The sequence below is a fragment of the Megalops cyprinoides genome, chromosome 19, assembly GCF_013368585.1.
Source record: "Megalops cyprinoides isolate fMegCyp1 chromosome 19, fMegCyp1.pri, whole genome shotgun sequence".
Classification (NCBI taxonomy): domain Eukaryota; kingdom Metazoa; phylum Chordata; class Actinopteri; order Elopiformes; family Megalopidae; genus Megalops; species Megalops cyprinoides.
Window position 1 is genome coordinate 9,612,116 of NC_050601.1, and position 15,218 is coordinate 9,627,333.

Below are 15,218 nucleotides of genomic sequence, written 5' to 3' on the forward strand. Positions count from 1 at the left end.
AGGGGGCATATGGGCGAGCTATGATTTTTTTTTCCCCCCAGTGCTGAAATCGTGTCACCTCAGATCAGTTTTCAGTAAGGGGAGAAGAGAGAAACCTTTGTGTTGTTTTTACACTGGAATAATATCATCTGAGGGTACTGGAGGTGCTGTCATCCGCTTCTGCTGAAAGACACAGGAAAACTGATAATGACGACAGGTCCTTCCTCCGATGAAGTCTTGTCACGTCCACTAATCTGTTCAGCTGAATCCTTTTAAAATGTCAGGACTAACAGGATTAATGCAGGTTTCATGAATGTGTTTCTCAATTTGGCATGATAATCTCCTCTGCTTTTGTTTCCAGTAGAGCAATTTTAGTGGAAATAAGTGTGACGCCACTTTGTTGACTTTCTTGACTCTTGACCTTATTATTTAAAACACAGAAGATGCTTTAAAACATGCTGTGCTTGTAAACGTATACAAGTAAACTTAGACTGATTTTGTGAGTGTGTTGAATGATGGAAGCATTGCTTTCATTTGTGTAATTTGTACGAGTATGTATGTATTGAATACTTAAGGACACGTTGAAAAAAATATATTTTCATTTTCTGATAATAATGACCTCCTTCTCTTGTTTTCTATCTAAATTACTTTGCATTTTTGAAATGTGACACTTCAAACAGCATACAAATGAGTAATGTACATTTTTAAACTTTAAAATTCTTTAAGTAATGTAAATACAATTGGTATTTTGTATTAAGATGTAATTCATATTTTTTTGAGATGTGGCAATATATATACCAATACTCAGTAAATGTACATTTTAGCAGCATTAAGTAGACAGAGCACAGAGTTGTCTTAAAATATCACACTGTACAAAAGTGATGTGTAATGACAGCACCTATAATGAATTAGTCTGACCGTGCTCTTAGCTAGTTGTGAAAACGTGGGAAGTGTTTGTGTCTCACGCCTGTAGGAGGGGCAGGGATGCAGGCCGCTGCCTGCCCACTCACACCTGCTTTGTCTCTTCCTCAGAGACACTCATTCACAGCAGCAGCGTCCCCCTCAGATCCTCTTCCTCCACGCATGAGTTGCGCTTGGCTAGCGTAAAGAAATGTAAACTGCCTTTCGCCGCCCTTTTTGCTCACTTTGAAGTCTAAAGTGTGATTTCTCTTGGGCTGTGGCCAGCGGATTCTGAGGAGTTTGACGTGGAGACCGGCCCAAGCTCTCGGGTTTAGCTTGCTGCCGGTGAACCAAAGCTAAACCAATCAGCACTGCTGACTGATGGGCAGATCCAGGTAAGACATAGGCGCTGAAGGAAGGGGGGTGTGGCCCTGCCAAAAATGCGCAAGTATTTTTTCTTTTCTTTGCCCAGTGTTCACACGATAAAGCAGACAATTAGAAAAGTCCTATTTTGACACTGCCCATTTTTCTATTTTTCCCAACTGGAAGTGGAATTAATTAGAATCCTGAAATGACATCTCACTTACAAATTTATATGCCTTCCACCTCGACAGCAGACAAACTGTTGTTAGAGCATAGCCAGGTGGTCACATGCAGTTCAGTCACATGAGAGTGTGAATTTTCTGATAGCTGATTTTTAAAAGGGGGGTTTCCATTAAAGATAATGAAGAGACACTTAAGATTGAGACACTAAAGACTCTGATCCCTGCATACTCTGTTCAGTCACTGTCAGCTGTGAAGTAATGGTGAAGGGGACCCTTATGTCTGCCAGCACTTAGGTTGTATCAGTGTCCTGTCATCTGAGGCTACAAATTACATGACATGTCATTTTCCTATGACATTGTGACTAATGATAACAATTCATCTTAACTAGGGGGTTTTTGGCAGGCTCTATGTTTTAGCTGCTAAAGTGTCACTATAATGGATGTGCATTGATGTCGCTGTGCGTTGTATGCAGTTTCTCTAACTGAGGGTCCTGTGCTGACACATTCAGCCAGTATCTGTGGCAGCATTAGTTACAGCGGTGCTGCTTCAAAAGCACTCAGATGTACTATGCCAAGACAGTGGTCAAGTGATGCGTGACACTGAGGCTTTTTAAAGGAACCTAGGTCTGCTGTCTGAAAAATGGTCTATAATTAATGGTAAAATGAATGGTACTATGCAATGGCACAAGTCTAGCTGGAGCTCAAAATTAATTAGAAAATTCCTGGAAAAGTGCTTGAACATGAACCACAGGGAAAGTGTTTATCTGGACAAACCAAGTCAGTGGCCTTCACAAAGTTAATGTATAAATGCTTACCATGTTCCAACAAACACTTTATATTTTTTTCCAAGGGCCACATACATTACTTTAATAAATGAATCAAGACCATTGAGTACATTAACAAACCCCATGACCTAAACATCGCTTCATTTTATGCTCGCTTTATTTTATGATGGCAGAGAACCAGCTGAACAGGGTGTTCTGAACATGTCTTCTTTTCAGAAAAGTCTGCACTGTTTGAATCTGTGGGTTCAGGAAGTACTATAATGCATTCATCATTCACTGCTAGTTTTGAAAGCAATTAGCCTACCTACAGTATGATCAGTCCCAGAAATGGATGGTAATCAAGCATGTAGTCTGTCTGAGTGCAGAGACATAGGCCCATTGTTCAGAGGCACCAGGCCATTGGAGATACTAAATGAGGTCTGCAGAAAATGGCAAAACTGACAAAGATGGATACGCATTTGGGTAACCTGAAGTTACGTGATGAAGGGAAAGTATGTGACAAATGGTTTATTTTTATTTCTACAGTGCGTTTGTTACAGCTTTGTCAGTCCTATTTTTCAAAATTTAATTTCAAATAAAGACTAGTTTCTTTGTTTTAAATCAGCAGAAGTGTATTACCCACACACACACTACACTGGAAAGTGTAAAAATGTGGAATTCTTGAAAGGTTCTTTATAATCTTCCATTACTGTTATGTTACCATTTTGGGAAAAATAATTTGGCAGTCAAACTAATATTTACTTGGGCTTAGTGTGCACACCAGGTGGAGGGCAGACCCCCGATGACATCACCAAGGGTTAAGCCAACAATAAAATAATGCCCAAAACTGGTGGAAGATTGCATCGGAAATGTTGTCAAAATGTACCTGTTGTTTTTACTATCCCATTTTTAAGACACCAAACTTGGGGATGATGTGAAATTGGTATTGCTAGCAGGCTTGTATGCTAATGTTACCTCACCATCAGCCTATTGTCATGAGTGACTGAGGACCCACCTACAGTAACTTTCCACAGAACCACAACAATGCTGAGCGCTCTGCATCGCTCCCCCTTAAAAAGAGGTGTCCACCTCATGCCTCTGTCAGCACCTCTATTTTCCAAGTGCTCAAATCCTAGATAAACCAAGGCCATTTCAACTTAATACACATAATGGAACTGGGGTAATTTCTATCCAAAGAAAGGATGCATCTTTTCTCTCATTTTTAGTGAGCCCACCAAATATCACCCTGATTGTTATGGAAGACTATCTATGGAAGGGATCCATGAAGCTGAGGATACCTGGGGGTCTGGATTAGAGCAGGTGTGAACAGATCCCATTGTTCCTCTAAAGCCTTCCTCAATTATCCACATGCCCCTCATTTGTACTCGGGCTTTCTCTCTGATGGCTGAATCACCAGGGCTGCCTTCTCACCCTGATTAGCAGGATCACTACACTATGGGATTTGCTCTGACATCCCAGAGTAATCCCCACATCTTTCCAAAAGGAGAAAAGTGGAGATGGCATTCAACTTTGCCGTGCAAAAAAATGTATTTAACATTCCTTGAAATAGGGACACCCTTAATCTGTTCTGTCTATAGAAAAGGTAAAACCAAGTGCTGTGGGGCGCTGTGACAGGACAGAGATTATAAATGCCAGTGTCCCACTTTAACTGGAATGTCTTTGTCATTAAATATTGCCTTCATGAACCTGTTCACCCAGATATTAGGATATTATTTGTCAGGTGCTACGAGAGAAATACTTGGCCCCTTTCTGGATGATGGTAACATACCTCCAAGGAGTAACTAGTGGAAATTCTGTACAGTAATATTTGTCAATGACAGAATGCACATCTGTGATAGTCTGGCTGGTCTGTTTTAGTTTTTCTTTGTAAGAATCAGAAGAAACCCCTAATCAAGAACAGGTTTTGTGTTGTATGTTCTGTGCCAGGCATACAGATATGATTTTCAGTGCATTCAGTCACCGCTATAACAATTTTTGCTTTGATTCTTAAATGTTTTGTAACATTTAGTCTAATGTTACCTATTACTGTTAGCATAAAGTGAAACAGATGCTAGCCCTATTATTTCAGTAACCAAGTAAACATAGCTTGTCAACTTAATCAAATTTTGGTTGGTGTACAGCTTTCTGAACAACGTGATTAACACAACTGTTACTATCAGAAATTCTTCTTGACTAGATAAACAATAAACCTTTTTTATCTTTTTTTTTAGATCAACTCATCAATTAACAGCATCCAGATCATCCAGTTGATGACTATGACTGCTGTGCTTTGTGTTTGAGCAGCTGTTGATGAAAGTGTAAGATGAGAAAGGAGTCGGTGACTTAGCTCAGCCGGCCGCAGTTGGGACCTGACCAGACTGTGATTCACGCAGCATATATGTACAGCGTGGCTCTGCCCAGCTCGTTGCTCCTCATGTGAAATGATCAAAGAAAGCGAAGTCCGCCAATTAGCGGTGACAGCGGTGACAACAGGGCTTTCTTGCCGCCGTCTGATCCAATTAGCAGCTGGGCGTGTCATGGGGCGAGGTGTATCTGTGAGTTGAATGACACACCTGCGTTGCTCTCTCAGACACCAGTCATGAAGCGCACATCTGACAGAGCTGCCCGTGTCCTTCATCACCAGGCCTGTAGCAGACATCCTTGTGTGGAGATGTGGAGGAAGAGTGTGTGTGTGTGTGTGTGTTTGTATGGAGATGTAAAGAGTTTTTTGGATATAGATATGGTGGTGTAGGAGCTGTTGGGCATGTGTGTGTGGACATGTAAAGATGTAGAGGTTCATAGATATTGATATGGTCGTGTAGGATTTTGTGTGCATCCTGTAGGATTTTGTGTGCACCTGTATCCAGTCAACTCAGTAAGTTCAACTGCTTATCCCAAACAAGTTTCTAACCAATACACCTGGTAATTGAAAAGAAGCATAACATTTTATTACAGGAGATTACATTAGAATTCAATTACCAGGCATCGTTTAGGCTATCTTTATTCTAGCAGCTTATCTGGATATATTATGGATGTGCATTCCTTCATGACAAAGCCACAGTGGCAGTCATATACACTTTTCTGAGGTCATTCCTTGGTTTTTTAACATTGCGTGATAAGAGAGTAAGAGAATGTAATTCATTAGGGGAACCTTGAGTTAATTGAATCATGTTTTTTTAAACTGGTTAACTAAGACTGAGAGATTCCATTCCGCATCTGGAGAAAAGGAGGATCTTGGCAAAGAAAGTGATGTGTTTTCAAAGGCAGAGGATCCCTGACCCAATGCCATTATCACTGAACTGTGTCCTCAGCTCACCATGCATTATTTGGCCAGTTTTTCCTCTCTCTTAAAAACACAGTGAAAACCAATGAAATGAAATTAAATTCAAGCACAATTTTCAACATTATTCATGACACTGAATCACATGAAAATTCATGATAAAAGTAAATTGCACGGTTGTTTTATTTCTCTAACTGTGAAAATAAGGAGCCTCTTTTTTCCATCACTATGTGTGTGCTTTGGGGGTATCAGGTTAAGTAGCACGATGTATTTGCTCAGAAATTGTATCTAGGTCTCTAGGTCCTTTCATCTCCTTTTTTCTTGTCAGTTGGTAAGTTGTTTTGAATCCCCCTCCCCATTCTACAGTGTGTACACACTTCTAAGCTATGTGACTCAGAATGAGGGAGGGACCTTGACAGTTGACTGCTTCACACCTGGCTCAGGTGAGACAACCTCCAGTACAACTATGTGAGCTCCTAACAGAGCTTAGACCAATCTGAACTGTTCCATCTTTGTTGTTTCTCAAAGGACTCCACATCTTTAAATCTCAGCTCTCACAGGATCTTTGTCCACATGGATTAACAGTTATTTTATGGGAAATTTCTACATTTTTGCCTCTTGGTTTTCTGCTCAGTGGTTGAAGAGCAGAGCTTTTGGAAACAACTTTTTTTGCTTTCCCAGAGTTGTTCCTTCAGTAAGACTGGCTTTTGGAAGTAACACCACCTGTAGAGTCTTCTGCTTTTTTTTTTACTTTGTTCAAGTGGGGGATTTGACTCCCTCATCCTGCGGATTTGTACAGACGGTGACGTCTCTGTAGCCCAGAAATGTTCAGTCCAGGGCAACTGGTTTCGACTCTCTCACCCTCTGTCTTCCACTCCACCCCGATGCGTTTTTTCCCAGCTTTTCCCATGGGACTGAGCTCCCAGCGCCTCCCCAGCCTCCTGGTCCCCAGACCCCTGTTCACCTATGAAATCCTGCGAGGTTACCTGCAGCCTGAGCCCGGAAAGCAGGCTCTGCTCCTGGCCATGCACACAGGCAGAATGGTGAACGTTGCAGAGAGCACAGGTAAGCCCTGCACTCTGGAATATCCCATGATTAGGTTCAGAAATTCAGTTCATGCGGACAACCAGATTTAGCGTACATTTTCAGATTGCTTCAAAAGTCAGCAGGATGTTGGATCTGTCTGTTTTAACCTTTGCACATTTCATATCGTGTGTGTGTGTGTGTGTGTGTATGTGTGTAAGAGTGACTGCAGGTCCCAAAGAAAGTTTTTTTTTTTGGAGGCTATATATGGAGGCTCATATATGTCTCAAATTTTAGTGACTAGTTTCCTCTTTATAAGGTTGCAATCAGAAAAATGATATGAACATATCCCAATCACTTCTGTTTTGCATTCCATTTCAATTTTCTATTAGTTTTAACTGAAATCCAAGTAGTTTGGGATTTCACTAGTTGTTATATTCCAAACAGTTGTTGGACCTCACATTGACTGCACACTGAAAATGAAAACACTTTTTAATACCTATTTTTATTCTTATGCATTTAATAGGACTTGCTAATGCTAACTATCCGGTGCTGAGCAGTTACAGCCTTTGTCTTCAGATGCTGACATAATTCTTTCAGAGGAAGTACAGCCAGTCAAACAGAGGCGGGCACGTGCCAACTATAGCAGCTGGCAGCTGGAGGAGCTGGAGAAGGCCTTCAAGAACACACACTACCCTGACATCTTCATGAGAGAGGCCCTGGCCCTCCGCCTCGACCTCATCGAGGCCAGAGTCCAGGTATGTCATTACTATTGTGAGCAGTAGTAGCAGTAGCAGGAGCAGCAGTATTACATAACAATCAGCATGTTTAACAATAGAATATTTTCCAATTTAAATATTCAGATTGATATATGGAAAAAGTGATAATGAATATGTTTATTATGTAAGCTAGGTATGTGCACTTGAAAATACTGTACGTCTATTTACAGACAATGCTGTTACATTTTTTTCTGAAGGTCTTTTTCACCTTTAGCAGTTATACTATTAGTCTGCTACTGGCCCAGTGTTATTAGTGTAAGAGTTCCTAGTCCTTCCTCCCCTACCCACGCTGGTTTCTCTAGGTGTGGTTTCAGAACCGCAGAGCTAAGTTGCGTCGGCAGATGAAGCTGCAGGGCGTGGCTGGGGAGAGGTCCTCTGAAAAAGACAGCGAGGAGATTGTAGTCGTGTCTGGCCAAAGCGCCCAGGACCCACAGAGCTCTGAATACAGCCACAGAGACAGGAAGCAGGAGAAGGGATGTTACCCCTGTCCAAGGACCCAGCCCCCAGCGCCACCCATCTTACCAGCCACACCCTTCCAGAAGGAAGTAGAAGGAGGCCAGGCGCGGAGAAAGGAAGCAGAGATCCATGCCTGCAGTGCAGCCTCACTGTGAGCTGTGGACAGGAATCATGAGGCAGCCATCCCCAGCTCCTGAAGTGGACACAGACAGTGACTGACAGCTTCTCCCACACACCCCAGTTGGCAGTCACTTCTCCTCCTTTCCAGCCTAAACCCATGCATGGTTAGGTGCAAGGGCAGCATGTTTAAAATTCCTCACCATGAAGAGTCTGTCAGTTTAGAAAATGGGTGTGAAAAAAAAGAAAAAAAAATCACTGACCAAACATTTTTGCCAAATTTTTATAATTCTTTTCTTTTCAAAGGATTTTGGTGTGTATGGGTGGCATACTTTTTTGTTTCAGTGAATGAGATATCTACTGTTTCCCAATCAATAGACTATAAAATCTGTCTACTGTCAGTTATTGTGTCAACTCTTTCCACTGTTTTCTTATCAGTACTTTTGAATCCACACTTTTCATTGAAATTTTCAAGTTCATCTAATTTCTCCATTCAATAATGACCTTGTTCTGGATTAAAGACTAAGTAGCTGTTTCCCATTATGATATAAAGTGCACTTGCAGTGAAGCCCGAGTTCCCTCTCTGCCACTCATGTATTATCATTTGTACAAATACCACTGCTTGTTTGATAAATACACCTGGGCCATCTCTGAGCTGTACAGTGCTGTTTTTAATGGATTTCACCATGTCACAGACATCTCTCTTGCCTCTGTCTATTTCTCTTTCACCCTTGCCTAAAATGTATATTACTCCAAAATATTTATCTTGTGTATGTGACACAATGTGTTCTTGGTGATGTTATTGCTGAAACTGTTGCCATTAAATGTAGACAGAAACATATCACTGAATAATAAAACATTACCGGTGTGATAACTCAAGGGTCAGATATTGAAAACCACAAGGCTCAATGCTTGGACCTCTGATTTTCTCTCCGTATACTGTATGTTACCTCTTGGCAATTTTATTAGTAGACATGGCATTAACTTCTACTCATGACATTCAATTGTTTACATCAGTCAAACCTGACAAACTCTCTAAAATGGAAGTCTGTCTTAAAGAAAAAAATGTCACACCTTCCCCCTCTGGAACTCAGTAACATGTAAAGGGTTCGATCATATTTTCAGTCTAAATGCCATCTCCCTGGCTTCTTGTACTACCATCAAAGATTGAGGTGTGACCATTGACCCAGACCTCTCGCTTAAAATGCCTATAAAATATTTCCAGAATTGTTTTTATCACTTTTGGAATATTGCAAAAATCAGAACATACAGAATAAAGAATAAATAGCTCATGCTTTTGTTACTCTGAGATTAGACTATAGTAATAGTTGTAAAGTAATGCTGTCAAAATGTGCAAAAACTCCCGTGAAGGCTCTCCAATTGGTTCAAAATGCAGCTGCTCACATTTTATCCAGAACAAGGCAATCTGAGCACATAACCTCAGTGTTAGTCTCTCTTCACTGGCTACCTATTAAGTTCTGAATCAGCAATCTGGGCTGACCCCTCTGTATCTCAGATATCTGTTTTTATATAAAGTCCCCATTTATTCTTTGTTCACATTTTTTTTCTCCTGTTGTGTTTGTGATTGGTTTGGTGATCAGACATTTTATCATGAATTCCATTGCCTTCTCTACTGTTAATGTAGTGGTGCCCAGAAGCTATCCTCCTGCTGCTCCCAGCAAGAGTCCCAACCCTGCCAGGTACACCATCTTTACCCCTGTGGGGCAGAGGCAGGACTGTCAGCAGTGGAATAGGATTTGTGATGCTGAAAAGAGACAAAGAAACAATACATTTACATCCAGGAACAGGAAACTAAACAATCATACATGAATCAGAATCTTGATGGATGTAGATGTAAATCATGTGGAGGGTTACTCTGCTCAGTATTTGTCCACATAATTTGTCTTTTGCACAGATGTTTATTTCATGTCTTGTTCTAAACAATATTTAATATATATTTTTCAATGCTGTTTTATCTTCCCTAAAGTTGATCATTGTTCTGAATTGATGATTTTCACGCTCAGCGTGCCAGTGTATCAGCATTTCATATTACCAGTAAATCCTACCTGGCACTAATTTTGCCATTTTTTTAATTTGACATTTTATGATTTGTGATCGCCCCCTTGTGGTGAAGATAATACAAAAGTGTGTTACCTCAGGTCATAGGCACGCATGTTGTGTGGTGCACCTGTACTGCGTGATGCACACTGCTCGCCATGTAACTCAGTGGCAGGGTAGTGTCCTGGGTGCCTCACAAGCTGTTGCAATGAAGTTTTGGAGTTGGACACTTGAGCACAGCTGAGCCACTGCTTGCAATCTGCCATTACTTCCACTGGTTTGGCACTGAAGGTCACAGCTTAGTGACAGAGGGCTATGGAGTATGGATACTTTAGTGAACCCTGCAGAAGTTCATATGTTTCAAGTTTTCCATAAATGTTGATAGATGTGAAAGAAATGTTACCTTTGCCAAAAAGGAAACCAATCCAACAGGCTTAACAACATATGTGTTGTTTCAGACAAGTCACATTCAAATTAGGATAGCAATGAAGAGAATGGTATGTTGATGTAAAGACAGCAGGCATTTTCTTCTGGGCTCAATGAAACGACTTGTTGTTTAAAAGTGCAGGAAGACAGATGTGTGCCCCAGGCTTTCCTCAGTATTAGAGATCTGCAGGTTGACCCTCATCTTTATCAGAGACTTTTAAGGGATTGTAAGGGAGGGAGAGATATACCAACAAACAGGAACTGTGACCCAAACTGTCAGCCATGGCAGGACAACAGCACGGTAAGACCTCTGAATATTTTACCACATCTATGGCACATAATATCAATGTATACGAACAATCATTAACTGTCGTTCACAGTAACAACAGTATGGACATTGTAAATGATTGGGATCCTAAATATCATATAATCTATATCATATATCATATTATATAGTGTATAAGTTTGAAAATTCATCAGATGTCAGTTGTGGCTAGGTTTCAGGTGAAGGGTTTTGAAATGGAAGGCTGTTTGGGTACCGTGTATCTCCAGTTTTGAGGAATATTTAATGGATGCTGTTCGAAGTAAAGTAAAAAAAAATAAAAAATGCTAGTTCAGCTGGTGCTTAAAGGGGAAAACGAAATTAAATGATATATTTGTGCTTTAAACATGACTTAAACTAGTATACTCTGAGAGGTAAGATTACCAAACCTGACTGTCTAGTTCTTCATGGAATATGAGTAAATGTACTCCTGCCCTGTCTATCACGTGACGATACACATACACCCTGTTTGTGAGCAGCTATCGTGTTTTAAATCCTCTGTGCAGAAGACAGATGTGGGCGAGCACTGAACAGCATATCCCCTCACATGATCTACATCCATTGAGGTTCTGATTCATGCTTGATACAGTAGTTTAGTTTCCTTGTCTTGGAAGGAAGTTTATTGCTCTGACATTTTTTTATTTATATTCTATTAATTGACAGGCATGCTCTGGGTTGACAGTAGAATGCCATTCTCCACCTCAGCCCTGGATCTCAATGGGCCAAAACGGAGGAGCAGAGTCTTTCAAAAGGCTCCCCCGGTACATACGGAGACACCACAGATCCTGAATGGCTCCTAATAGGTTGCTCAGTTCATGTCTGTCCCTCCCTGTCTCATTCTCTCTCTCTCTCCCTGTCTCATTCTCTCTCTCTCTCTCTCTCTCTCTCTCTCACCCTGTTTCTGTAGCTGTAATCCATATGAGGGAGGAGGGTACAGAAACACAGATGGCAGAGCAAGCTGTGGACAGGAATTGTGCAGGAAGTGAGTAATAGCTCTCTGTATTAAAAAGACTTGACAAATAACACCTTTACAAGAACTGTTGAAGTCCGATACGCACCCTTAAACAATGAAACAATACACATTCTACCACGGTCTTTGCTTTACGGCAAGAAAGACTGTCTTAAAGTCTCAACTCAATACTTATTGTTGACTAGTAACCACACACACATACGCATGTTTTATCACTTCATTCTTTTCTGCAGTACAGACTCTTTCCATCACTGGCAATCTTGTCTCTGCCCCACAGGAATAAAGATGGTCCTGGGAACAGCAGGGTTAGGACTGGTGCTGGGAGCAGCGGGAGGGTATCCTCTGGGCACCACAACATCAGCAGTAGAGAGGGCAATGAAATCTTTAATAACGCATCCACTGATTGCAAACACAACGGAAACAGAAAAAAATGAAGATGTACCACTAGTGGCTTTAGTTGGATCAGTTGGGTTTCTGACAGGGCTCCTTTTAGCAGTAGCATGTCTAATGACAGGAATAACTTTTGGACAATTAGCAGCTTCTACAGTGCTGAGGATGAAAGGACCTGAAGCAAGGGGGAAAGCTCTGGCAGCAGCTGGCCCTGTAGCACTGCTGGGAGTTACAGCTACTGGAGCTGCTCTGGGAGCCGCCACAGAGAAAACTATCTCAGCAGCAGGAGCTGCAGGACTACTGGTGGGACTTATGGGTTTTATATTTGTAATTCTTGCATTGTATGAAATGTCACTGCGATTACTCAAAACAATTACTCAGACTGAAGGTCGGTGCATTGTTTGGGTCCCACTCATTACCGTGGTATTTATTGCATTGTTGACAGCCGCATGGATGGCAGGTTTCGGTTGGATAATATTAATACTCTCTTCAGTGATGTATATAATTATTTGGACTTTACTTTGGCCATATTCATGTTCTGTTCTGCTTTTCCATTTTGGTTTGTTTTATTCTTTATCCGGTCTAGCATTAGTACACATAAAAATGATATATAATTTTCAAGCAACTGAAATCTCAAGGAAAAACACAAGGCTGTACTTAGGTGTGGGTACACAAATTGCTCTTATGTCAACAGTTATATCTATGATTGTACTTACAGTAGTTGTCATGAGTTCCCGGGTGCACAGAGGGCTGGGAAAAATCTCTTTGGGAGCAGCAGCAGCTGGACAAGCAGTATTGACAATAATACAGAGTGTGACATCAGCACTGGGACCAGGAGCGACAGCAGGGGCACTTCTAGGAGCAGTGAGGGCAGCAGCGGTGTCTGTAGCCACTGGTCTGGTGGCAGGATTTAAGTACAGTTCAGCAGGGGGAGCAGGAGCTGTACTGGGAGAAGCAGGGGGAGTCTGTCTTGGAATAGGGGCACCAGGGATAACCTTCCTGGGGTTTTTAAAATCACTAATACTTTTTAACCCCGTAAATCTCATCCTGTTTTGCTACTATTTATTGTTTTTTCCTGAATGTGTATTCCCGACAATTGAACCCAACAAATAGATCATGGGGAACTGAATCCTATTTGCCCATAGACACTTTGTTCTAGGCAGGGGTTGTGACCCTGAACACAGGCTAGAAATAGAAAAAGCAGGATAAATATGGTCAAAGTCGAATATCAATCTAATGTCAGTGCATAGTTTCTATTTGTCCAGTTCGGATTTACAGTCCGCATCAGAACCTATAACAGAATATAACGGTTTCCACAGATTTGTTAAGGGATACAAATCCTGATAGCATTACAAAATCTTGCGAGTTGGTTGACTCAAAAAGTTTTTTTCTTCAATTGACATTAGCTTTTCTGCAACCTTGTTGAATGCTTTAAAATATTCTCTATGAAATATATTTTATATTTCTGTCTGCGCAGTTCATCTGTTGTGTCAGCGTTTTGCATTCCTCGACTCAGTATGTTTATTGTAAATTGGATTCTGGCAGCGAGCCTAGAAAGATGCAATTGTAAGCCTTGAATATGTAGTGCGCACTGTCCCTCACAGACGCAATGCAGGTTTTAAAATCAACTTCAAATACATTTTAACGTTTTACGATGTCACTTGTCACTGAGGAGTATTTCGTGTAGTTTAGACACACTATGTCATACAGAGTAATTCAATCCTGTTAGTATCCTTGTAAAACAAAATATGCGTATTGAGGCATGTTCTTTCGACGGTGGCCAAATGATTTTGATAAGTTATTTGATTTTGATTTCACGCGAGACAGCAGTTTGCGGCAGATACACCTGGCAAAGTTGACCTGCTGATAAAACTTCCTCACTCGTAATTTTGGCAGGTGGACAACTATCAATTTGTCAATCATCAACTGCATCCTTTTTTTTTTTTTTTTGCGTTTTTGACAAAGAATTTCCTTCGCCCACGCAAATCTCAAATGTCAATGTGTGGGGTTTTTTGTGATTTTAAATGTCTCCCCGGGTGCGATATCCAGGTAGCCTGACTATATTTCGTTTACTTCAGTCTCATTGAGACCTGCGCATGTTGTAATTAAGTATTGAGTTATGAAGGAAACTAATTCCCCTGCTGCTCTCTACTTGAGTGACAGAGAAGAAGATCTTCGACGGTCAGTCAATGAAGACGATCTGGAAAGACTATAGCCTCTGTGGTTTTGGTATAGGTTTCCAGCGATGTGTGTAACTTTGCTGTAAGGAGGACACTTCACTGAAGGTCAAACATATGGAATAATACAGAATAAATTCATATTTTTTTCACTCCACTTTATTCAGTTACTTATGGCCTAAGTGTTATTTTTATCATTAGGCCTAATGTTTTTTTTATTATTATGATTATTTGTTTTGTAAGTTGCCTATACAATCACGAAAGGGGTTATGAATAAAGCCTTCACTTTGTAACGTAATTTTAATTATTTAATCTCATGGCAGAAATATTATACGCAACGATTTGGATTTTAGAATTCTGTAGATTACACAGTTACACTGAGATTACTTGATCAATAGACATGAATCAGGATAGCTAATATGATTACCCACAGACGAAAATTCTTAGGACATAGACTGATACTTCAAATGGAAATATGATGAGAATTTTAATTTACCTCTTTAATGGAAAGTGCTCCTTCAGATCTAGATTTACTTCCGAGCATTTATATAACAGACTAAAATGACCATAGTTATCAGGATTTTGAGGCGTATTTTCATGGTTTTTGGAACGGTTTATTTCGACAGACAGCAAACACGTAAAGAAAAATAAAATACAATAAATAACAGAATTGTGTTTCTGTCCTTTGCATGGCACTCCCACAAAGAAGCTGGCATAATAATGACTAAAATCATTATTACTCTGAAGAGGAAAAACTGAACAGGAAAAAATAAGCTTGGTGATCTATGGGATGCTGGAATGATAATGTGTGGGGTGATGTTTATAGCGCAGAAGACAAAGTTTGTCACTTCCCAGGTTCATCTGAATATAGGCGTAGACCCTGATCACGGGAAACGGACAGTAATGTCTTAGAATGATATTATATGATATTATTTCATTATGGGATTTCATAGTGAATCACAGCAGTATGTGCTATGAAACTCAAAGACTGTTCGCCAAACCTGGTTCCTGTCACTTTCTTTATTCTTCTCT

The 15,218-nt window shown here is 40.6% G+C and overlaps 1 protein-coding gene and 1 long non-coding RNA gene across 2 annotated transcripts; both read left to right on the forward strand.

Annotated features, from left to right (window-relative positions):
• Nucleotides 1-6,292: 6,292 nt before the first annotated feature.
• si:dkey-43p13.5 (paired mesoderm homeobox protein 2A) lies at nucleotides 6,293-7,881 on the forward strand. Its single transcript, XM_036552831.1, has 3 exons — nucleotides 6,293-6,533; nucleotides 7,092-7,249; nucleotides 7,573-7,881. Exons 1-3 carry the CDS (start codon nucleotides 6,293-6,295, stop codon nucleotides 7,879-7,881), a joined length of 708 nt encoding a protein of 235 aa, XP_036408724.1.
• A 2,547-nt stretch (nucleotides 7,882-10,428) lies between these two features.
• LOC118794862 lies at nucleotides 10,429-12,445 on the forward strand. Its single transcript, XR_005005772.1, has 3 exons — nucleotides 10,429-10,628; nucleotides 11,557-11,631; nucleotides 11,897-12,445. It is a non-coding gene; the product is annotated as an uncharacterized LOC118794862 (long non-coding RNA).
• The last annotated feature ends 2,773 nt before the right edge of the window (nucleotides 12,446-15,218 follow it).